We start from the raw sequence: 23,259 nt of genomic DNA on the forward strand, positions 1-23,259 counted from the left end.
TTCTATGTTTTGTTGTGAAAGCTGGACAGTGAAGAAAGCTGATAAGGAGAAAATCAACTGAGATTGTTTTTATTCTATCACAACTGCTATGTTGTTTATAACTGTTATTTTTATTCTGTTTTATGATATTGTGTATGTATTTTAATGTGATTATATTCTATGATGTTGACAGGGCTCGTCCCCATGTAAGCCGCTCCAAGTCCCCTTGGGGAGATGGAAGCAGGATACAAAAATAAAGTTGTTGTTGTTGTTATTATTATTATTATTATTATTATTATTATTATTATTATTATTATTCAATCAAAATTCAGTATAGGAGGAGAATTCTGCAGATACTATGAGTTGCCAAAAGACAAATAAGAAGGTCTTAGAGCAAATCAAGCTTGAACTCCCCATATAAGCCAAGATGACTAAGCTGAGACTGTCGTACTTTGGTCCTATCATGACAACACATGACTCTAGAAAAGACAATGAGGCAAGGTTGATGAAAAAGAGGAAGATGGTTGGACTCAATCAAGGAAGCCACAGTCTTGAATCTGCAAGGCTGTTGGTAACAGGGTGACTTGGCAGCCTATCATTTATAGAGTTACTGTAAGTCAAAGTTGGCTTGACAGCAGTTAACTACAGTAACGTGCGAGATGCCAAACAATGATTTGTGACCAGTTGGTAGAACAAAATCATTATATGAACTGACTTTGTAAATAATTTTTCTTGTAAACCTGGTCTGATTTCATTCTAACATCTATTACAAATAAAATGAAAAGCCTACCTAAAGCCCAGCTGTCTGCAAGCCACCTGAGCATTGATACCGGTCCAGCCATCATCACATACACATCCCCAGCCTCCATTGTGGTATACTTCCACCCTTCCTTCATTTGGGCTGTGGCCTCCTGATAGTCGGATGCTACCTTCTGGTAAATAACAAGCAGACAGACAAAGAAGTAGTTAAGATTCTCTCTTCACATGTTTTTGAAGCTTACGACTCATAATCCACACAAAATAACTGAGTTGAATGTCAGCCATGACAAATTCCAAACTCTCTATTTTGGGATTAGATGCATTAAGTCATCTCCAAAGGAGGGGGGGATCTGTGCAAGCTTTCAATATCCCTTATCAGAGAAAGAAGTTACAAAAAGCAATCAAAGAGATCAGGGAGGGCCAAGAAAGGTGGATATTGTATTGGGATGTTATTGAAGTAAGTGGATTGTCAAATTGTATATTCAGACATTTAATTTGGGAAGAAATAAAATTGTTACTCCAAAAATTTTGATTTTTCATATTAAAAAAACTCTTGAAAAGTTAGTGTTATTGCCTCTTTTTGTAATGCCTTTGTTTGACAAGGAGACCTAACAAGTTCTGAAAACCTTGCACACATTTTTGTGCCATTTGGTTGGCTTCATAATGTCATTTTGCTCTGATTACTATAACATCTAACTCTGATTCTACCACAACATAGGTTTTGACATTTTTCTTATGGCCAACACTAGTAAATATTCCAGGGTATTCCATGACCTAAAGAACTCTGCTCTCTCCAGTTATATGGTATGATATCTGGTTTGGCTTCTCTTGCTCTTCTGTACCTGAATCAACATTTAATATTACCTGTAGTCTCTCGTGACAATATATACTTTCTACTCTCTACCACAAAGAGCCCTGGATAGATTTTGCACTGGATAGAACCAGCTTTGAAAATTCAAGGGGAAATATTTGCTTATAGCGTTGCCACAATAAACTCATTACCCACTATCTCCTAGTTCCCTGGCAATACCAACCTTTTGATCTGGAGCTTACATGCTTCTTATGTCTCCCAGTGCAAAGTAAAACTCTGAGAATAATGACTGCCTCAAATATTGGGGAAATTTCCAATTCAGAAATCCGTATTAAAACACAGGACAAAGAAGTCAGACAAATTACACTTTTTAAAATCCTAGTAGTTTCACTGAGGAATACCAAAGCCTGTTTTTTTGTTTTAGCTGACTGAAATAATTGAGATTTAAATCAAGAATACATTTATTGTAATTTTTTCATTGACTTATCAGCTATCTAACTGATCTGTAGAACTTACTGCACCACTTGGTGGCATAACTATAGAATGGGAAAATCTTTGAGAGTCTCCTTGCAAATAGTCTGTGTATTTACTGGAGAAATACTAAAGAAATACCTGCAAATGGATCACAGATTACCCCTGCATCTTCAATGTGGTCACAGTTATGGTCTCCCCATCCACTTTTCTTGCACTGGTCAAGTGACAATTCATTGCCAGAACACTCCACTTCGTCCAGAAGGATGGGGCCAAAGCCCTGCCCAAAGTAAGCCCAGGAGACAGCTTTTGGGATTCCGCTTGGAAGAAGACAAATATATATACTGTGATAGAATCTCAATATGGAAATAGAAGAAACTCAGAAAGTTTTGATGAGGTCAGCCCCAGCAGATGCACATTTATAAATGTTCCTATAAAAATAAAAGCAGGTGACAATTACCTGAAGCCCAGCTGCCTGCAAACCACCTCAGCATCCTTGTCATCCCAGTGGTCATCACAGATGGTTCCCCAGTGGCCGTTGTGGTAGACTTCGACTCGACCCTCAAAGCTCTTTTCACCGGCTACTAGACGAAGTGGAAACCCTATACCTGCTCTCCAAGAAAGATAAGAACAGGATGGAAGGAATATTAATTAGTTGATGGCTCAATACAAATCACTGTATTTCTGCCAATACATACTTTATTGCTCCTAACCTAGAAATGTAAAGATGTACAAGAAGCTTGGCCTCTCATTAAACATTGAGAAAACCAAAGTGCTCTTCCAGCAGGCACCAGCCAATCCCTCTGCAATGCCAGAAATACAGCTTAATGGTGTAATGTTAGAAAATTTTGACTATTTCCACTACCTTGGCAGCCACCTTCCCACAAAAGTCAACCTTGACACTGAAATACAACACCGCCTGAGCTCTGTGAGTGCAGCATTTTTCCGAATGAAGCAGAGAGTGTTTGAGGATCAGGACATCCTTAGTGATACCAAGGTGCTTGTTTATAAAGCTATTGTCCTCCCAACGCTGTTATACACCTGCAAAATGTGGACGGTCTACAGATGTCATACTCAACTCCTGGAACGATTCCACCAGAATTGCCTTCAAAAAATCCTGCAAATCTGTTGGGAAGATAGGCGGACAAATGTCAGCGTGCTGAAAGAAGCAAAGACCACCAGCATTGAAGCGATGCTCCTTCACCATCAACTCTGCTGGACTGGCCACATTGTCTGAATATCCAATCACCATCTCCTAAAGCAGTTACTATACTCTCAACTCAAGAATGGAAAACAGATTGTTGGTGGATAGGAAAAGATATTTAAAGATGAACGTAAAATTAACCTTAAAAACTGTGGCATAGACACCAAGAACTGGGAAGCCCTGACCCTTGAGAGCTCTAGCTGGAAGTTAGCTGTGACCAGCAGTGCTGTGGAATTGAAGAGGCACAATTAGAGGGTGAAAGGAAAAAACGTGCCAAGAGGAAAGCGCGTCAAGCCAACACTGACCAAGACCGTCGTCCACCTGAAAACTGATGTCCTCACTGTGGAAAAACATGCTGGCAAGAATAGGGCTCTATAGTCACCAACGTACCCACACTACACTTGGAAGGCCATCATACTCTGACAACGAGGGATCGCCTAAGTCAGTTAGTAAGTAATAAGTGAGGAAGTGATGTAGCAAAAGGATATGCTGGAGCCAGGGGAGATAGAGGTTATTGAGTGAGAATAAAGCAATAATTGGTCCTTCCACAATGACTGTTGCCAGTTCCCAAAAAAATCCACCTATATATGTCTTACAGTATTCTATTACCTTGTCTCTGAATTGAGGATGGAATTGCCTATTATGTTTTTCACCACCATCACTCCTAGCTTTTGCATACAAAATCTAAAACTCAAAGGTGAAAAAAGCACCATTGGGTAATAAACAGTAGAATGGTGAGCAGGAATTTATACCATCTTACTCTGCCCCATCCCAAACACAGACTGGGAATGCATTCAAAATTATGGCTCCAAAAGGCTGCATTTCCTTTAAAATAAAAGTGGCCAGTTTAAGCACTCTTTAAAAAAGATGAATAACTTAACATTCACTTTGCCTTTGAGATAAATAAATGTACTTCTTAGTGAGTCATTCTTCTTGGATCTTGGGATGCTATTTGAAATTGAATTAAGCTATATAATGTGCCTTATTCTGGAAGAACAGGAAAGCCAGGGGCCCTGGTTTATTTTAAAAGCATGCATATGTGGAGTTTTCCTTTATCCTTATAAAATGCCAATGAAGCAAGTCACATTTTACAGACTAGAAATAGTGACACTTAAGGCCATTCATCCATGATAGGACTAGGATATGACATCAGGTCAGCATCTGAAAGCAGGATTTAGAATCAGAATTTCAGAAGCAGATTATGAATGGATTAAACTCAAGTCACACTTGATTAATAATTCAGGATAAAATTAGATATCTCAGGGGCAGCTACATCTTTTTACCATGTTTCTGCATAAGTCAGTTATAAATTGTGCGGTACAGTCTGATTTTTTATATTAGAAAGACTAGTGTGTAAATGAGGAGAGCATATAGGCCCTCCGCTGTCTTGCCTCCATGCAGGATGCCATTTACTTACTATATTAGAACCAGGCTGGAGGGTCTGATGTAATGAAGATGATATAAAGCGTGATTTAGTCCCGCTTACTTGCATTGTGCACAGATATTTTATTTTTAAATCAGGCAACACTCAACTCACCCCCACCAGCTGTGATACACAAACATGGCAATATATGAACAACAAATGCACTGTTGAATCTTTTAGGCCTTTTAGTGATTGTGCTGCATGCAAGTATGAAGAGATTGGGGGAGAAAATGACCAGAAACTCGAAAGTGGCATGGAAATAGTGTTGAGGTTATCATGTCTGCTCACACTACTGTTGCCTTGGGTTAACAGATGATACAAAATCTCTTTAAATTGAGATCCTGGTTTCATATGCCCCTGTTTCAGATCTTTTTGAAATGTTTCTGATTTGCAATCTTGCTCAATTGTCAGCTGGATATCTTTATTTTCATGTTACCTGGAGGTGGGACACAGTTTGCCACTGCAATTCCCTGAATGCAGGTTCTGCCCATCTTTTGGTAGTTGCACTTCAACAGCATCTTCTCATCTCCATGACAGTTGACAGATTGCAGATGGACAGGCCCCAGACCAGAACGGCTCTTCCTTTGGGCTGTGCCAATGGCACTAATGCACAAAGTAAAAAGTGCAGTAACTTCACTGAAAATGACTGGCAAGGGTAAACTTTAGCTTCCATCGCTCATCTCGCTAACCCTCCAAATCTATATCAGAACCTATTGGAAAATAACTGCACCCAATCATTGGGCATATACCCCTTTGGCAAATGTGAATCTCCATGAACATGTGGATACCACTTTTTGAAAACCACTAGTCAAGAAAAGCATGACCTTGTTAGAAGTCAACTCTTAGAACAAGTGATATTCACAAGCATTAATGTAATGGTACACAAGTAACTCAGCTGATAAACTGAAGAATCGTGTCTTTGAACTGACAAGGATAAAGACATGCCACTACAAAAATATATTTGATTAGCAGAGGATGGTTGTTTCTTTGCAGTTGTTAAAAAATAACATATCTTGTTTACTCATAAATATCTTGTATTAATTCACCATAAAGGCACATTTTTTTATTAAAGTTCAGTTACAGATAGGATGTAGTTTCTCTCTGTGTTGAGTATACAAGGTATCATTCTTAATCAATAGTCCATAGTTTTTAAGTCTAGCTGTACTCTCTGAAGTCCATAAGCATACTTCTATATTGAAGCCTAAACAGCAACATTAATGCAGTGAGATCTGATGCAAAAGTGAGATCTGATGCAAAAGTGCCTCAAGTGAGATCTGATGCAAAAGTTAATACAAAATGGAGTCCTGAGTCTGAACATGCTCAGTACAATCATATGTCTATATCCCCTCCCACACCAATAAGGTAAGTCAAACTGTCAAATAAACATACACATAGAATATGAGTTAGCAAATATATAAATTAACAAATAAATAGCATAGGCTTGGGAGGTTGCTATTTCCAACAGAACTTACTTCAATCATCCCAAATGCTTTTACTTCAGCAGCTTGTAATCCTACTATTTCCTTTATGCAGAGTGTTAAAGTTATAATTGGGCATGGTGATTTTTTTCATAGTTGTTAACTGACTCATTTTTTGTGAAGAGTTTTAAAGGACGCCGAAGTTTGCACATTTCTATAGCATTTTGGTTCAACCAAATAAAGGTATTGCTTAAATGTCAATTTTGGATTTCTTAATATAAATGTATGCTTGACAGGTGAACTGTCCGCTGAAGAGATTCTCTTTGCCCCACACCACTGCATCTAAGTGGCTCCGCATAAACCAGGAATAATAGGAGGACTACAAGGAAGGACAGTGGAGACCTTCCTCCATGGAGGCCAAGGAACCAGCATGAGAAAGAATCACATTGTGTCAGGGTAAAGATATGCTAGACCCCAGCAGCTAAATATTGCCATCTGCTGTGATTTATTCTTACCTGAGTCCCAGTTGCCTGCAAACCACAGTGGCATCCTGGTCTGTCCAGTGGTCTCCACAAATACTGCCCCACATCCCACTGAAATGTAACTCCACCTGGCCATCCTCCTTCAGATGCACAGAACCTATCAGAACAGAGAAGAACACAACATGGCCTCAGAAAAATTGTTGAAAGAGCAAAGTCTGAGAAAATGGAGTTAAGGAATTTTCCCCCCACCTTCTGACATGAATAAGAAAAGCAGTCTTCTCAGATGAAGAAACAAAACCACATTGTAATATTGTGTGATATTGTTCAGGAGGCAGCAACAAAGTACGTCCCAAAGAAAAAGAAAACCAAGAAGGCAAGATGGTTGTCTGCTGAGACACTGGAAGTAGCCCAAGAAAGAAGGAAGGCGAAAGGAAACAGCAATAGGGGGAGATACGCCCAATTAAATGCACAATTCCAGAGGCTAGGCAGAAGAGACAAAGAACTATTTTTAAACAAGCAATGCATGGAAGTAGAAGAAGACAACAGAATAGGAAGGACAAGAGACCTCTTCCAGAAAATCAGAAACATCGGAGGCAAATTTCATGCAAAAATGGGCATGATCAAAACAAAGATGGCAGGGTCCTAACAGAAGCTGTAGAGATCAAGAAAAGGTGGCAAGAATATACAGAAGATCTGTATGGAAAGGATAATAATATAGAAGATAGCTTTGACAGTGTGGTGAGTGAATTAGAACCAGACATCCTGAGGAATGAGGTTGAATGGGCCTTAAGAAGCACTGCTAACAACAAGGCAGCAGGAGATGACGGAATCCCAGCTGAGTTGTTTAAAATCTTGGAAGGTGATGCTGTCAAGGTGACGCATGCCATATGCCAGCAAATATGGAAAACACAAGATTGGCCATCAGATTGGAAAAATTAATTTATATCCCCATACCAAAAAAGGGAAACGCTAAAGAATGCTCAAACTTCTGTACAGTGGCACTTATTTCCCATGCCAGTAAGGTAATGCTCAAGATCCTGCAAGGCAGACTCCAGCAATACATGGAGCGAGAGTTGCCAGATGTCCAAGCTGGGTTCAGAAAAAGGCAGAGAAACGAGAGACCAAATTGACAATATCCGCTGGATAATGGAGGAAGCCAGGGAGTTTCAGAAAAACATCTACTTCTGCTTTATTGACTATTCTAAAGCCTTCCACTGTGTGGATCATAATAAACTATGGCATGTTCTTGGTGGTATGGGGACACCAAGTTACTTTGTCTGTCTCCTGAGAAATCTGTATAAAGACCAAGTAGCCACAGTAAGAACAAATCATGGAACAACAGACTGGTTCAAGATTGGGAAAGGAGTGCGGCAGGGCTGCATACTTTCACCCTCCCTATTCAACTTGTATGCAGAACACATCATGCGATGTGCGGGGCTTGACGATTCCAAGGCCAAATTGCTGGAAGAAACATTAACAACCTTAGATATGAAGATGATACCACTCTGATAGCTGAAAGTGAGGAAGAGCTGAGGAGTCTTATCACCAAGGTGAAAGAAGAAAATGCAAAAGCTGGGTTGCAGTTAAACGTCAAAAAAACCAAGATCATGGCTACACCTATTGCTAACTGGCAAATAGAAGGAGAAAACGTGGAGGCAGTGACATACTTTATATTTCTAGGCGCAAAGAGCACTGCAGATGCAGACTGCAGCCAGGAAATCAGAAGACCTTTACTTCTTGGGAGGAGTACAATGGCCAATCTTGATAAAATAGTGAAGAGAAGAGACATCACACTGGCAATGAAGGTCCGCATAGTCAAAGCAATGGTATTCCCCATAGTAACCTATGGTTGTGAGAGTTGGACCATAAGGAAGGTTGAACGAAGGAAGATAGACGCTTTTGAACTCTGGTGCTGGAGGAAAATCCTGAGAGTACCTTGGACCGCAAGAAGATCCAACCAGTCATCATCCAGGAAATAATGCCCGACTGCTCACTGGAGGGAATGATATTAGAGGAAAAGATGAAGTATTTTGGCCACATCATGAAAAGACAGGAAAGCTTGGAAAAGATCATGATGCTGGGAAAAATGGAAGGAAAAAGGAAGAGAGGCCGACCAAGGGCGAGATGGATGGACGGTATCCTTGAAGTGACTGGCTTGACCTTGAAGGATCTGGGGGCGGTGACGGCCGACAGGGAGCTCTGGCGTGGACTGGTCCATGAGGTCACGAAGAGTCGGAAACGACTATGCAATTGAGCAGCAGCATGGGAAGTGGCGTATGAATGGATGGAAAGCAGTGGACTACAACAAATTTATCTCGAAATAACTTACCTATGTCCATACCTCAAACATATTATGTAGTTTCATTCACTGTTAGGGAGCAAAAAGAAACCCTTCCCTCTTCTTGGCTCTTCTATAGAAGTTTAGATGGTTCTCTCCCAACTTCATATATCTTCATAAAAATTCTTTTGAGGTAGGTTTTGCTGAAATATAGTGTTTAACCAAAGGCTGAGCTTCATGGCTGAGCACAAATCTGTCAGCCAGGTCCTAGTTCAACATGCCATCCTAGTATGCACAATGTTTTTGATCATGAAAGATCCTCCAAAAATATTGGGGCGGGCTCGGTGGCTGCATGCATGTGTGTGCAGAGTCACCCACTTGGATCCACACATAAGAATCCCATATAATCCTTATGTTGATTTAGAGGGCAATGCATGATGTTTCTCCACTAATAGTGATGTAGAAAATACAATCCTGATGAAGACCGGAGAACAGAGTTTTGTTTGCTAGCATTAGAAGTATCAGGTGGAAAGCAATCTGTGCATATATTTTAGAAATTGATCAGAGGGAATGAGTTTGTGAGCCTCTTTTCCAACCCCCTCACCACATTGACTCTCATGTAAATGCAGCTAAATGCAATTCTTCATCTTTTCTCTCCATTTTCAAATCTCAGGGATCTTGAATATCCCCAATCATGAAAGTGGGTAACTACCATTGCAAATAAGTAGAGAAAACAAAAAGGGATGGGGGAATCTGATAGCCCCTTTAAGATGATGGTTGATTTCAATGTGAACTTTTGTGGACTTCAGTCTCAGTTAGAAATTCATGAACATTCATGGCAAAATAAAGCAGTCAGTAATGCCAAAATAAACCAGTCAAAATAAGACTGCAGTATTCCATCTGCGGTGGCGCAATGGGTTAAACCCTTTTGCTGCTGAACTGCTGACCTGAAGGTGGGTAGTTTGAATCTGTGGGATGGGGTGAGCTCCCACTATTAGCCCTAGCTCCTGCCAACCTAGCAGTATGGAAACATGCAAATGTGAGTAGATAAATAGGTACCACCTCGGTAGGAAAAGGCAAAAAGATGCAGTCTTGCCAGCCACACAACCAAGAGGTGTCTATGGAAAACCCAGGCTCCTCAGCTTGGAAATGGAGAAGAGCATCTCCCTCAGAGCCAGGGCAGAGTATAAATAAAGTGCTCTTACAGTGGTTCCCAACCTGTGGGTCCCCATATGTTTTGGCCTACAAGTCCTAGTAATCCCAGCCAGTTTACCAGCTGTTAGGATTTCTGGGAGTTGAAGGCCAAAATATCTGGGGACTCACAGGTTGAGAACCACTGTGTTATTATTATCATAATATTATTCCCCCCTTCCTTTTTATTTTTTATGCTGCAATCTATTAACACAGTTTTCTCTTTGGAAACGGAGGAGATAGCTCCTAGAATCTGCATTTGAGATCTTAGCAGCAACTAAGACATCATTCCACCTCTCTTTCACCTCTCTTCCCTGTTATTTCAAATTAATCTACTTTTTGCCTTCTAAAGCAGAAAGCAGTATCAGAGATTTTTCATAGTATAAACCAAAAAAAGCTACTGTTGGAAATTACAGTACTTATTCTCCCAATGTTGGCTTTTTAAAAACCAATGGGCCTTCTTATCAGATATTAAATAAATATGTTGTGTTAAATAGTAATTGTGTTGATGCTTTATTATGGTTGTGTTGTATGTTCTTGTTCTGGTAATTGAATGTTTTATCTATGATGGAAACGGCCCTGAGTCCCCCTTGGGGAGATAAGTAAAGGTAAAGGTTTCATCTGACGTTAAGTCCAGTTGTGTCCAACTCTGGGGCTTGGTCTCATCTCCATTTCTAAGCTGAAGAGCCAGCGTTGTCCATAGACACTTCCAAGGTCATGTGGCCAGCATGACTGCATGGAGCGCTGTTACCTTCCTGTTGGAGCGGTACCTATTGATCTACTCACACTTGCATGTTTTCAAACTGCTAAATTGGCAGAAGTTGGAGCTAACAGCGGGAACTCATTCCGCTCCCCAGATTTGAACCTGCAACCTTCCGGTCTGCAAGTTCAGCTGCTCAGCGCTTTAACATACTACGCCACTGGCGGCTCCTTGGGGAGATAGAGTGGTATACAAATAAAGTATTATTGACACAACGACATTGTATGACACAGCAAACAAGATAGATATGCTGTATTTCGTATCACAAAATCACAAGTGGAACACTTCCCAAGTGTTTAGGACTGTGTGATGTATTTTCAGATGATGCGCACAGATCCCAGTAGAGTGGCCTTTTGCAGTTGGCAGATCGTAATTTTGTCAATGTCTATTGTTTCCAAATGCCGGCTGAGATCTTTTGGCACGGCACCCAATGTGCCGATCACCACCGGGACCACCTGCACTGGTTTCTGCTAGAGTCTTTGAAGTTCAATCTTGAGGTCCTGATAGCGGCCTGTTTTCCTGTTGTTTTTCCTTCAATGCGACTGTCACCTGGGATGGCAACATCAATGATCCAAACCTTTTTCTTTTCCACAACTGTGATGTCTGGTGTGTTGTGTTCCAGAACTTTGTTGTTGTTGTTGTTGTTGTTGTTATTATTATTATTATTATTATTATTATCATCATCATTATTATTATCTATGTGTAACATGTTGCTTGGCCTTTTGTAAAAATGCCACCATGGGATAGATGAAAAGGGAATAAGGATGCTTCTATTTTCAGCTATCTCTAAGATGAAATTTCCACCTGAAATAAAATCATCTAAATTATCCCTTCTACCCTTTAAGGCTTTCAGCAGAGATCAGAATCACAAAGTGTAGCATTTTGTACTTACCATGCCGACAGTCACAGTGAGCCCAGCCAACTGCTCCAGAAGAAAGCTGGTAAAAGCACCAAGGTACTGCCCCGCCATCTGGATTCCTGCAGAAATTGTGATTTCCTAATCCCCGGTTTGGATACTGCAGAATGTAATCTGGGAAATCAGACCAGTTTAAGCAGGCTGACCCAGAGACTGTCACATCCAGTGACCCATTATAATATCCAAAGTTCTCCATCTCACATGAACCAGATGCTGGAAGAAGAGAAGATTCCATTGAGGTTGCCTCCCTCTGTGCCCAGAAACCTGACTGCAGTTTATAAACAAGAACAACAACATGTGATGCAGAATTGTAGAAACATACAGTTGGAAGAGACCAGAAAAGCCATCAAGTCCAACCTCCTGCCATGCAGGAATATATAATCAAAGCACTCCCTACAGATGGCTAACCAGACTTTGTTTATAAAACCTTCAAAGAGACTCCATCACACTTCAAGGCAGCAAATTCCACTGCCAAGCAACTCTTCCTGCCAGGAGGTTTGTCCTAGTGTTTAGGTAATAGCTTTTTTTCCTTCACTTGAATCCACTGCTCTTTATTTTAGGTTTTGGAGCATCTTTGAAGGTTTTTAAACAGGCTGCATGGCCATCTGTCGGGGATGCCTTTGAATGTGATTTTCCTGCTTCTTGGCAGGGGGTTGGACTGGATGGCCCATGAGGTTTCTTCCAAATCTATTATTCTGTGAAAACAGGCTTTCTCCTTCCTCAACATGGCATACTTTCAAATATTTAAATATGGCTATCATATTAATTCTTAACCTTCTGTTCTCTAGGCTAAATATATCCAGCTCCCTCATAGGGCTTGACTTCCAGACCTGTTTAATATGTTCCTCATTTGCAAGTAAGTCTGAGCTGAAAATGTCTACTCTTTCTGTAACCTGCAAATTGGAATGCCATTTTGATGATTTCAGCTGTGAGCAGGGGGGAAATAGAATTTGGTGGAGGCAGAAGCTTAGAAAGGAAAGCAATAATACCAGGAAAATAATCACACACACCTTTTTTTTTTTGCTGAAAGTGAGCAACAACATTGTAGGTTCCTTTCATAATACATAATTATGTCATTATCATTCCACTTTAATTACCTTGGCTGCATCCTATGAAATCCTGGGATTATGTTTTGTCAAAGGCACCAGAGAATTTCTAAGGATATTTCCCCCAGCTGCAAAAATTCTAGGCTACGATATGATGCAAACATGATAATTAAAGTGGAATTATTGTACTATTAGAATATAGTGTGGAAGCACCCTTGTTGAGTGTAATGCTCCGCTATAATACCTCACATCAGTTTGGAATGAAGCTATAACATTACATCATTCCGGAAGGATCATTCGGAAAACATGGAATGAAAGAAGATAATGGTGCAATGGGTTAAACTCTTGTGCCAGCAGGACTGCTGACTTGAAGGTTGGGTTGCTAACCTGAAGGTTGCGGGCTTGGATCTGGGGAGAGGGCAGATGAGCTCCCTCTGTCAGCTCCAACTCACCATGTGGGGACATGAGAGAAGCCTCCCACAAGGATGGTAAAACATCAAATATTCGGGCATCCCCTGGGCAACATCCTTGCAGGAGGTCAATTCTCTCACACCAGAAGTAACTTGCAGTTTCTCAAATCACTCCTGACACAAAAAAGCAGATAAAGACAGCCCCTCCCCATGCTGAGTTACTGAATTAAAGATTGTGTTGGATAATATCAGCTTATGCTATTTTTATTTGCAAATGAATATCCTTGTGAATCATGAAGAATCTCTCAATTGTCAAAAATAATTCTTTCTTTTTAATGCCACTCTTGCTTCTAAAGTAGCAAGCATGGGACTTAAATCTGACTTTATAAGAAATGATGGAACCTCAGTGAAAATGGTTATAATGATGGTACATTCTTACCTGCATTCTGCAAATGATTCTGACTGTCCTGAGGTCCTAAGAAAGCCTGGGAAGAAAAGGAAGAAGTAGGGTTACAGACAGCTTAATTACAGATGGAGAAACTCTGGCCCCTTCTATACTGCCATATACAATCTAGATTATCTGCTTTGAACTGGATTAGCTGGCAGTGTAGACTCATACAATTCAGTTCAAAGCAGATAATATGGACTATCTGCTTTGTTAATCTGGATTATATAGCAGTGTAGAATGGGTGTCAGACACACATGAATTTTCCCTCTAGCCTGCCTTGCGTCTGTGGGCTACCTCCCTTTCTTTCCACGAATAAGTAGGAAATACTATCCCTCATCACTTCAATAACTGATTAATAAGAAAAACGGGAATATTCCATTGTCAGAAATTTGTATGTGTGTGTTTTTCAGTTCAGTATAGACAATCCCAGATTTTAATCATAAGTGGGATTTGAAACATTTTTGGGCTCTTTTACACTGTCATATATTCCAGAATATCAAAACAGCTAACTCATATTATCTGCTTTGAACTGAATTATCTGAGTTCAAAGCAGATGATCTGAATTTTATACAGCTGTGTAAAAAGGGCCCTAGTTTTGAAAGTTCATAAATTATGGCAATACACAATAGAGTAAACATGCTTAGAAATGAGCTGTCCTTTGCTCTAGGGCTTACTTCTGAATAGCAGCGTATAATATTAAAATGCAATGTTGCCTATTGTAATGAGACTTCTAAGCAGAGATGGAGAGAACGGATTCATATTTGCACTGGAAAATACATGAACTGGTAAATATTATATCTCACTTTGCTTTGATCCCACCATTTGATAGAATGCAGCCCATGCATTAAGACTCTTTTCAAATTGGGATATGGTCCCAAAGCAAAAAGGTGTAAAATATAAAATAAAATCTCTCAGGGATACAGGCATTGTGTAGTCTAGTATCTGGGGGTGCCATATGAAACGATATGGTGGGCCAGATATGGCCCATGGGCCTTGGATTTGACACATGTGCTATAATTGGATTTCCTGTAGGAACGTGGACTGTGTGGTCCATGGGGCCTGTTTGAACTCTATGATTCTGATTCTATAAAATGCCGGAGGAAAGGCTTCAACAAAAAGATGCATGAATCCAAAAAACAAAACAAAACTCTAATGTGCCTTTTAAAAATCCCAATGCTGTTTTAATTGAGTATAGCTATTTCAAAGTCAGCAAAATGGGTTGAATGCTGGGCTAGGATTCTAGAAGACCAGAATTCTGATTCCAACTTAGCCCAGGGGCCCATTAGGTGACTCTGGGGAAATGACATCCTCTCGATCTCAGAAGAAGGCAGTGGCAGACCTCTTCCAACTAAATCTTACCAAGAAAACCTTATCAGAGGTTCACCATAGGTTGGAGTCAACATGAAGGCAAGTAGCAACAGCAATAGCTATCCTGACATTGTGGGTGGACCTTATTGTTTTTGTTGACAAACTAATGGGTGATCAGGGTGCCATAAAATGGTTTAGATGGACATTAATGATCTGAAATCTTACGTTCAGCCTTTGAAATGTGACAACCATCAGAATGTGGGGAAACAGAGGTTGGTGAAAGCTGGGCTTTAGCACAGCAGGTTAAATCACCAGCTGCAATAAATCTTGTCAGTTGAAAGGCTGACAGTTTGAAGCCCGGGTCAGGGTGAGCTCCTGACCTTATCCCAGCTTCCACCAACCAAGCAGATCGAAAGCAAAATATGAAAAGATAAATAGGGACCACTTAAAAGCAGGGAGGTATTAAGGCACCCACAAGGAAAATGTCAGAAAAATACTGGCAATTCGATTGAAAGGAGGAAGTTACGAACAAAACTCTAAGAGCAGGGAGATGGAACAATAGCACACACACACACACAGACACACACACCGTGGCCAGAACCAAGCACAAGCCTCCATGAAGCTGAAGGTGGGAAAGCCTATATACCTCTATCTATGTTCAATTGTCTGTCCTGTTTGTATATAAAACAGCATTGAATGTTTGTTGCATATGTATGTTCTGTGATCCACCCTGAGTCCCCTTCAGGGTGAGAAGGGCTGAATATAAATACTGTAAAAGTAGGAACATTACAATCAAACTTTGGAGACAGTGAGATGATGGAAACAAATGTGTAGGAAGGCTTACAGCAAAGTTTGATGCTCTTTTGGGGAATCTACAGTGGGATTATTAATTATGCTCTGTTTATGAAAATGACTAGCTTTCAACTGGCTTTGTTTGTACAGATTAAACATCCCTTATCTAGAATGGTGAAATCCTCTGGAATTCAAAATTGCCTGCATAGGTGGCTGAAATAGCGATACCTTTGTTTTCTGATAGTTCAACGTACACAAACTTTATTTCATGCACAACATGTGAAATTACCTTCAGGTTATGTATATAAGGTGTATATGAAACATCAATGGAAATATGGGTATTCTAAAATTACAAAGAAACAAATAACATTTCCAGTCCCAAACATTTTGTATAAGGAATAATTAGACTGTATATTCCAGGAGCAAAAATGCAACCCACTCGTCACATGTGGTCACCAAGGTGTCAAAATTGTTTCCAGGGAGCGGTGTGAGCGGCCACTGTTAGCTCCAGCTCCTGCCAACCTAGCAGTTTGAAAACATGCCAATGTGAGTAGGTCAATAGGTACCACTCCGGCGGGAAGGTAACGGCGCTCCATTCAGTCATGCCGGCCACATGACCTTGGAGGTGTCTATGGACAACGCTGGCTCTTCGGCTTAGAAATGGAGACGAGCACCAACCCCCAGAGTCAGACATGACTGGACTTAACGTCAGGGGAAACCTTTACCTTTACTTATTTTCCAAAACTTTTGATATTTTTCATTCAAAATACCCCAATAATGATCTCTAGGAGCAGTGGGACTCATGTTTGAAGGCTCCTTGAGTCTCCCAGGGGTCAAAATAAATTCTTGCAATTTTTTTCCTGAATTTTTTTTTCACCTCGAAATGCCCTCTGCGTCCCCAAGAAATTATACCTGAATAGCAGTTGTCCTGGACTTAATCACTGCTTAGAGAAGGAGTAACTTCTTCAAATAATGCTTCTCAATTCATTGAATGGGCTTTGTGGTTCCCTATTTCTCAATGCCCTTCATAACTGAAAACAACTGCTTTCCTAAGACACTGGCAAATCAAAGCACAATTTACCGTCATTCACACAGGGCATGTGCTGCAAGGAAGAGAGCAGCCAGACAGCACGGCATATTGGCATTCAGTGTATACACTTGCTTGTGTGTGTCAGACGGCGTGGGATGGGCTTGTTTAAGGGGGCCCTGCCCTAGCTCAGCATGAATGAAGATGCTGCAATCCAGATGGCAGGAGACCAACACTTTCCTCTGATGCCTTTACTCCCTGTTCCCGTCCTCTAACATGTTTTATTTTAACATTGTAAAAAAGCAACAAACCAAAATCAACTATTAATACAATAGATAGGTGAGATACATCTTTTTTCATCTTAGTGCCAAGATTATTTTGTTACACTTTTGCAACAAGACCACATGGCATTAATGACTAGGGAATCAATCAGCACTGGAAAGGGGGCCTGCATTATAATGCTTGAAATATGGAAAACAGACTACACAATCAGTTGCACATAACTAGGATCGCCTTTAATTCTGTTTTATTCTCACGATGCCCCACCCACAATATAGCTCTTCCCGTTAGAGCACACTCACCACCTCTTATTCGTGCATGGACAGTGATTAAGTGGCATTTCCCTGGACATCATTTCTGTATGCCTTTAGGGCACCAAACAGCCAAGTGACTTCATTTGGATGATGACATCTCTTACCTTCACGGGTCCAAGGCAGGGGAGCAATAGCTGCAGCAGGAATACTTGGAGAAACATCATCCTTCCATGAACAGTAAGTTGATGCTTCAGTCTTCACATCTTCTCTCTACAGCTAAGCCCATCCTTTGCCTCTGTCCTTTTGCTTTCTTGGGGGGCTAAGGAGGGTCTTGTCATCTTGTCATGCCTCTTCTTACTCCTTTTCTTTCCCTAAGTGAGTGGATATAACATGATTCCAAACTTCTGAACCACCTTTGCAAATAACAATAGACAAGTGCAGACGGGCAGAAAGCAGCCTTCAGGTTGCCAGGCTGGTCCACACCTCTTTTTCTGCTCTGTACCTCCCACTATCCTTGGCTTTCCCTCATGAGTCCCCTCCCCTTTTTTTCTGGCTCTCAAAGCTTGGCACAGTACATTCACATCTTTCTTTGACTCACCAGCCTCCTCCTTTCCAACCGGCATCAATCCAGCAGGGGTCTCTTTCTCTCCTCCTGGAACTTCTTAAGATACTTTCCTTTCCTTTGCAGTCTCGCCTGAGGGTGTCAATCCAAATCTCCTGCTTAAGGGACAAAGGCATCTATGTGGAGTAAATTCTTTGCTTGAGCTTACAAAAGAATAATTGAACTAGAAAGGAATCTGGACTTTATCCTTGCAGTTTACCCAACAACACAGATAAAGCTGAGGGGCATAATATTCTCTTTGGCTCTCTGCCTGGCATAATATCCTAGCAAAACAAGAAGTATTTCACACTAATCTGAGCAGCAGGGGAAATTCTCATGACTTTGTAGGATATACAGCTCATGTGCCAACTGAATGGTGGACAGCAGAAAGCTAAGGAGCCTCCGGTGGCCTAGGGGATAAAAGCCTCATGACTTGAAGGTTGGGTTGCTGACCTGAAAGCTGCCAGGTTCGAATCCCACCCGGGGAGAGTGTGGATGAGCTCCCTCTATCAGCTCCAGCTCCATGCGGGGACATAAGAGAAGCCTCCCACAAGGATGGTCAAAACATCCGGGCGTCCCCTGGGCAACATCCTTGCAGGCGGCCAATTGTCTCACTCCAGAAGCAACTCCGGTTGCTCCTGACATGAAAAAAAAAAGCAGCAAGTTTCTTTGACCATGCTCACTGCACAGGGTGGTGGAACAAATGGCCAGCTGGAATGTGTTAGAGCAGGCATGAGCAAATTTCGGCCCTTCAGGTGTTTTGGACTTCAACTTCCACAATTCCTAACAGCTGGTAGGCTGTTAGGAATTGTAGAAGTTGAAGTCCAAAACACCTGGAGGGCTGAAGTTTGCCCATTCCTGTGTTAAAGCCTTTTAAAACGGCCTTTTAGAACAGGCGTTTAACAAGAGCTCAAGGTTGTTGTATGTTTTCTGAGCTGTATGGCCATGTTCTAGAAGTATTCTCTCCTGACATTTTGCCCACATCTATGGCAGGCATCCTCAGAGGTTGTGAGGTTGTGAGGTAACAAGAACCCCTTGGATTTATTTCTTTTCTCAGAACTTCTCAAAAACACCTGTTTAAAAATAGGTTCACAAAATACATGTTTAAAAATAACATTCTAAGTAATATAAGATAATATTCAAAAGCCACAGCAGTCAAGGCAGCAAACAGTAGCATGACAATAAATGCTGGTAATTTAGAACCATTTGAAATAGATATTTACAAAGCCTTTTAAAAGCACCTCAACCCAACCACACATCTCTGAAGATTGGGTCCAATAAAAAGAACCTCTCACTAGTCTTTGGCACTCTAGCTGGTCTTAGCAATAGGAGTAGAACCTATGGCAGGAAAATTAAAGCATAGAGAAAGTTCATGTGAGGGCCGGGCTGTGGCGCAGGCTGGTTAATAGCCAGCTGCAATAAATCACTATGACCAAGAGGTCATGAGTTTGAGGCCAGCCCATGTCGGAGTGAACACCCGTAAAAAATAGCCCTGCTAGCTGTTGACCTAAGCAACCCGAAAGATAGTTGCATCTATCAAGTAGGAAATTTAGGTACCACTTATGTGGGGAGGCTTATTTAACTAATTTACGACACCATAAAAATCGTCCAGCAGCATTTGGAATGAAGAAGTATCCTAGGACTCAGCATCACAGTGGATGATGAAGCAGCAGCTCCTCATGTGGCCGGAATCGAGCATACTCGAAGCTGGAAGATGGAGAAGGTTAAATAGCCTCTGTGTTCTCTATGTTCATATGGCATTGAATGTTTGCCATGTATGTGTACATTGTGTTCTGCCCTGAGTCCCTTTGGGGTAAGAAGGGTGGAATATAAATACTTTAAACAAACAAACAAACAAATAAATAAATAAGTGGTTTCTTAGAATTATTATAAACTATTCAGAGGAAGAGACAAACTTAACCAAACACTTGTTCGTCATTTGGTCAGAGTTTTGTAAAGGCTTCTGTTACAGAAAACCTTAAAATCAAACTCATTCTTCCTTGGTTTGATCTGACAGCAGCTAAATAGTTTATAAACACATCCCTGTTTGTCCTTTAACAAAAACCACAATTTGTGCCTGCTGTATTAAAAGATGTCTAAGGGAATATGATGGCAGCTATTAAATTTGATCTACACCCACTCTGGCTGGAGAAAGCCAACTAGCAGAAGCTTGGAATTTTGTTGGCTGAGACTATTAAGAACTCATTGAAGAAGAAAGACCCAGACAAGCTTAAATCCATAGCTCTTTGATGTTTTTTTATGTATATAAAAAACACCTAATTTGGATTAAGTTATTTTCATTTCTTAGTCCCATTTTTTGAAAGATTGGCATATGACTACCCTTCATTAACAGATATTTCTCTAAGTAGCTGGTACTGATTACCTTTGAGTGACATATACTGAAACCATGCCACCCTGTTTGTCACTGGGCAACTAATAGGATTGACAGGACTCGGCTAATGGACTTGGTTATTTGGGACAGGGGTAGGGAGACACTTCCAAGTGACTGATAATGTTGGAGAATAACATTTGAGTTTTGCTTACGAGCTGGATTTTAAGCAAAATAGGTCACAGATACACTACAAGGCACCAGATCTGTCTGATCTTGGAAGCTAGGTAAGATCATCCTTGGTTAGGACTTCAATAGGAGACCATCAATGACTACCAAGTGCTGTAGACTATATTTCAGAGGAAGGACCTGGCAAAAACACCTCTGAGTATTCCTTACCTAAGAAAACTCTGTGAAATTACTCAACAGGCAACCTGAAGGCATACACTTAAAGACAACATCCAAATGTTAAGGGCTGCATTGGTCTCAAAGGATTACACCCACCCTGTTATATTTTGTTTACTTTTGAGGGGATTAAACCAATTTCCCAAATCCTTTGGGCAGAAGGGAGCTATTCTGCCTTTTCAACTGCTTTCTGGTTTTAAATTGGCCCCTCCTATGCTGAACACAGTCAACCCAAGGCCTAGCAAAAGTATTCCCTTATGATTTTTCCGTTTCAGAATGCACGTTTTCTTCCACTGCATTATAGCCTGGGCATGTTATGTCCATTCATTCCCATCTGAGGGAAGAGTGGGAAAGTTTTGCATGTGTGTTGCAATTGCTAAGGTAGGGAGAAGACTGGGCATAGAGCTGGTGGGTGCAATGTCCCCAAACCTGTTGTATCCTCTAGAGGAAGGCAAGGAGTGGAGCATCAGTACCATGATTCCTGAGCTCTCTTATTGCAAACTGAAGGCAACTGTGCTGCAGAATCTAGTGCTGGAATTGAGACATAAGGTCCTGAAAAAAACTTTACACATCCTATATCTAGTTTAGGTTTGATTACATAGGATGAAAACTCCAGTAGATTGTGGCAACTGCTGTGGCTCTTGGGCACATCTTGCTCCCAGCTCCAAAATGCTTTGGTGTCTTTTCCATGGCTCTGGATTGCCATACCCATCTACCAAATTCTGCACTCATATACTCTGATTGCTAATTTGTTAATTTCCATGAGCAGTTCAGGCTCATTGACCATGTTCTGCCCACTCTCCTACTATGACACCACAAGACTACAGCCGTGGCCTCCAATTTTGGTCCTGAAATGGGTTGTTGTGATGGCAATCCAAGGCAATAGCCCTGATCAACGGGCTTCATAGTGGCTGGAACAAGGAAATGTCTTCTCTGTTGCTTTTATCAGAAACCTTAGCTCAGGGGTCCTCAAACTTTTAAAGCAGAGGGCCGGTCCACAATCCTTCAGACTGTTGAGGGGCTGAATTATCATTTGGGGGGAAAAACCAAACAAATTGCAAAATTGTGCAAAACAACAACAATAACAATGAAAGAACAATACAATATTTAAAAATGAAAATAATTTTAACCAACATAAACCTATCATGATTTCAATAGGAAGTGTGGGCCTGCTTCTGGCCAATGAGATAGTCAGGTTAATTAGGATTGTTGTTGTTGTTGTGTGTCTTCAAGTCATTTCAGACTTTGGGCGAGCCTAAGTCCAAAATTATTTATTTATTCATTTACTACATTTATTTCCCACCCTTCTCACCCCGAAGGGAACTCAGAGCAGCTGTATGTACATACAATATATTATATTATTAGCATAGCACAATATTAGCATTATACTATATTGAACTATACCACTATACTGTAATATTATATGTAATATATAACATATAATTAATATTATTATATATTATTGTTAGTATTGTATTGTATAAAATGATAATATTATCAATATTATATGTATATACAATATATTATATTATTAAAACTGATATAAAAACATTATATTATAAATGAGGGCGTGGGCCAGGTAAATTACCTTGGAGGGCTGCGTCCGGCCCCTGGGCCTTAGTTTGGGGACCCCTGCCTTAGCTGCTGTTTCTCAAGACTCAAGGTCCAATCTGGGGTGGGGGGGGGGCATTTCTGATATTGTTTAAGTGATCCTGTCAGAAGGGTGAGTGCCTTTGGGGGCTGTTGCATCATTATGCAAAGCTACAAATTTAAACATTAGCCTTGGGCGCAGATGCCCACAACTTTTATTTCCTTGTTACTGCAGAGTGGGCTGTTGCAGCCACAGCTGGCACTTTGCCTCACAGCATACTCACAATTCTGGAAACATGCTTTCATGAGAGCTCTTTTGGTTCCCAGCACTTGTCTAAATTTTGCTCATTTTTGGGAAGACTTCTATACAGCCTGACAGATAACACAACCAATAATGCTAGATGGCCAGAATAGCAGGATTTCTGCCTATTTGCTCTACTACTCCCTCAAATAAACTCACTTGGGGAGGGGGTCAGTAATTTATACTATTCTATAGTAAGAAAAGATAAAGTTCTTTCAAAACCATGTAACTTTTGGCTGAAATGATACAGAACTTGACTTTGCATGTGCACATAGCTCCATGACTCTCAACACTCCAGCTTATTCTGTCATTATCATGCAAAGATGGTGCCAAGTCTGATGCAACTCTACTAAACCATGAATTAATTTCCAGAAAGAGGAGGGAGTGGCTTCTCTTGGGTGTTTCTCACTGCAGTGTCTGGCCAAAATATTGCAATTATGTAATTAGTAGGTAACTATCATGACACTGTGCAGACAGAAGTAATTGATGACAAGAAAGGAGGTGGAACCTGGAAAGAAATATCAATAACAGCACCTTATGGCTGACACTTTAGTTTGCCCCCCCCCCCAAAAAAAAAAACCAAGTAGCTATCTTGACTGCCTTTGTTGTGGCATCATAACTCTCTATGGACAATGTATCTATTTGCAGTAGCAATAACAGGCATTTTGAACAATGCCAAACAATGTGTAGCAGCATTGTGCATGCGCAAAATAAAAAAGCACACTAGACCCATTTCTACATAAAAGAAGTGACATGAGGAAATGCTATGAAAAAGGT

The 23,259-nt window shown here is 40.7% G+C and overlaps 1 protein-coding gene across 9 annotated transcripts in view; it reads right to left on the reverse strand.

Moving 5' to 3' along the window:
- LOC100551814 (neurotrypsin) overlaps window positions 1–23,259 on the reverse strand; it is a 54,154-nt gene that overhangs the window by 28,691 nt on the left and 2,204 nt on the right. For 3 of the 9 annotated variants that reach the window (XM_062977460.1, XM_008114256.3, XM_062977458.1), the window contains exons 2-10: window positions 17,855–17,973; window positions 17,421–17,627; window positions 13,588–13,633; window positions 11,669–11,905; window positions 6,581–6,704; window positions 5,084–5,250; window positions 2,481–2,628; window positions 2,162–2,340; window positions 770–911 (exon numbers count right to left, since the gene is read on the reverse strand). In XM_062977460.1, coding sequence (XP_062833530.1) covers window positions 770–911; window positions 2,162–2,340; window positions 2,481–2,628; window positions 5,084–5,250; window positions 6,581–6,704; window positions 11,669–11,905; window positions 13,588–13,633; window positions 17,421–17,480 — 1,103 coding nt within the window. In that variant the 5' untranslated portion in view covers window positions 17,481–17,627; window positions 17,855–17,973. Of the gene's footprint in view, window positions 1–769; window positions 912–2,161; window positions 2,341–2,480; window positions 2,629–5,083; window positions 5,251–6,580; window positions 6,705–11,668; window positions 11,906–13,587; window positions 13,634–17,420; window positions 17,628–17,854; window positions 22,021–23,259 lie in introns of those variants that run through there. The other 6 variants (XM_062977459.1, XM_062977456.1, XM_062977454.1 and 3 more) reach the window with 4 other exon arrangements.

This window comes from Anolis carolinensis, chromosome 3 (genome assembly GCF_035594765.1).
Source record: "Anolis carolinensis isolate JA03-04 chromosome 3, rAnoCar3.1.pri, whole genome shotgun sequence".
Classification (NCBI taxonomy): domain Eukaryota; kingdom Metazoa; phylum Chordata; class Lepidosauria; order Squamata; family Dactyloidae; genus Anolis; species Anolis carolinensis.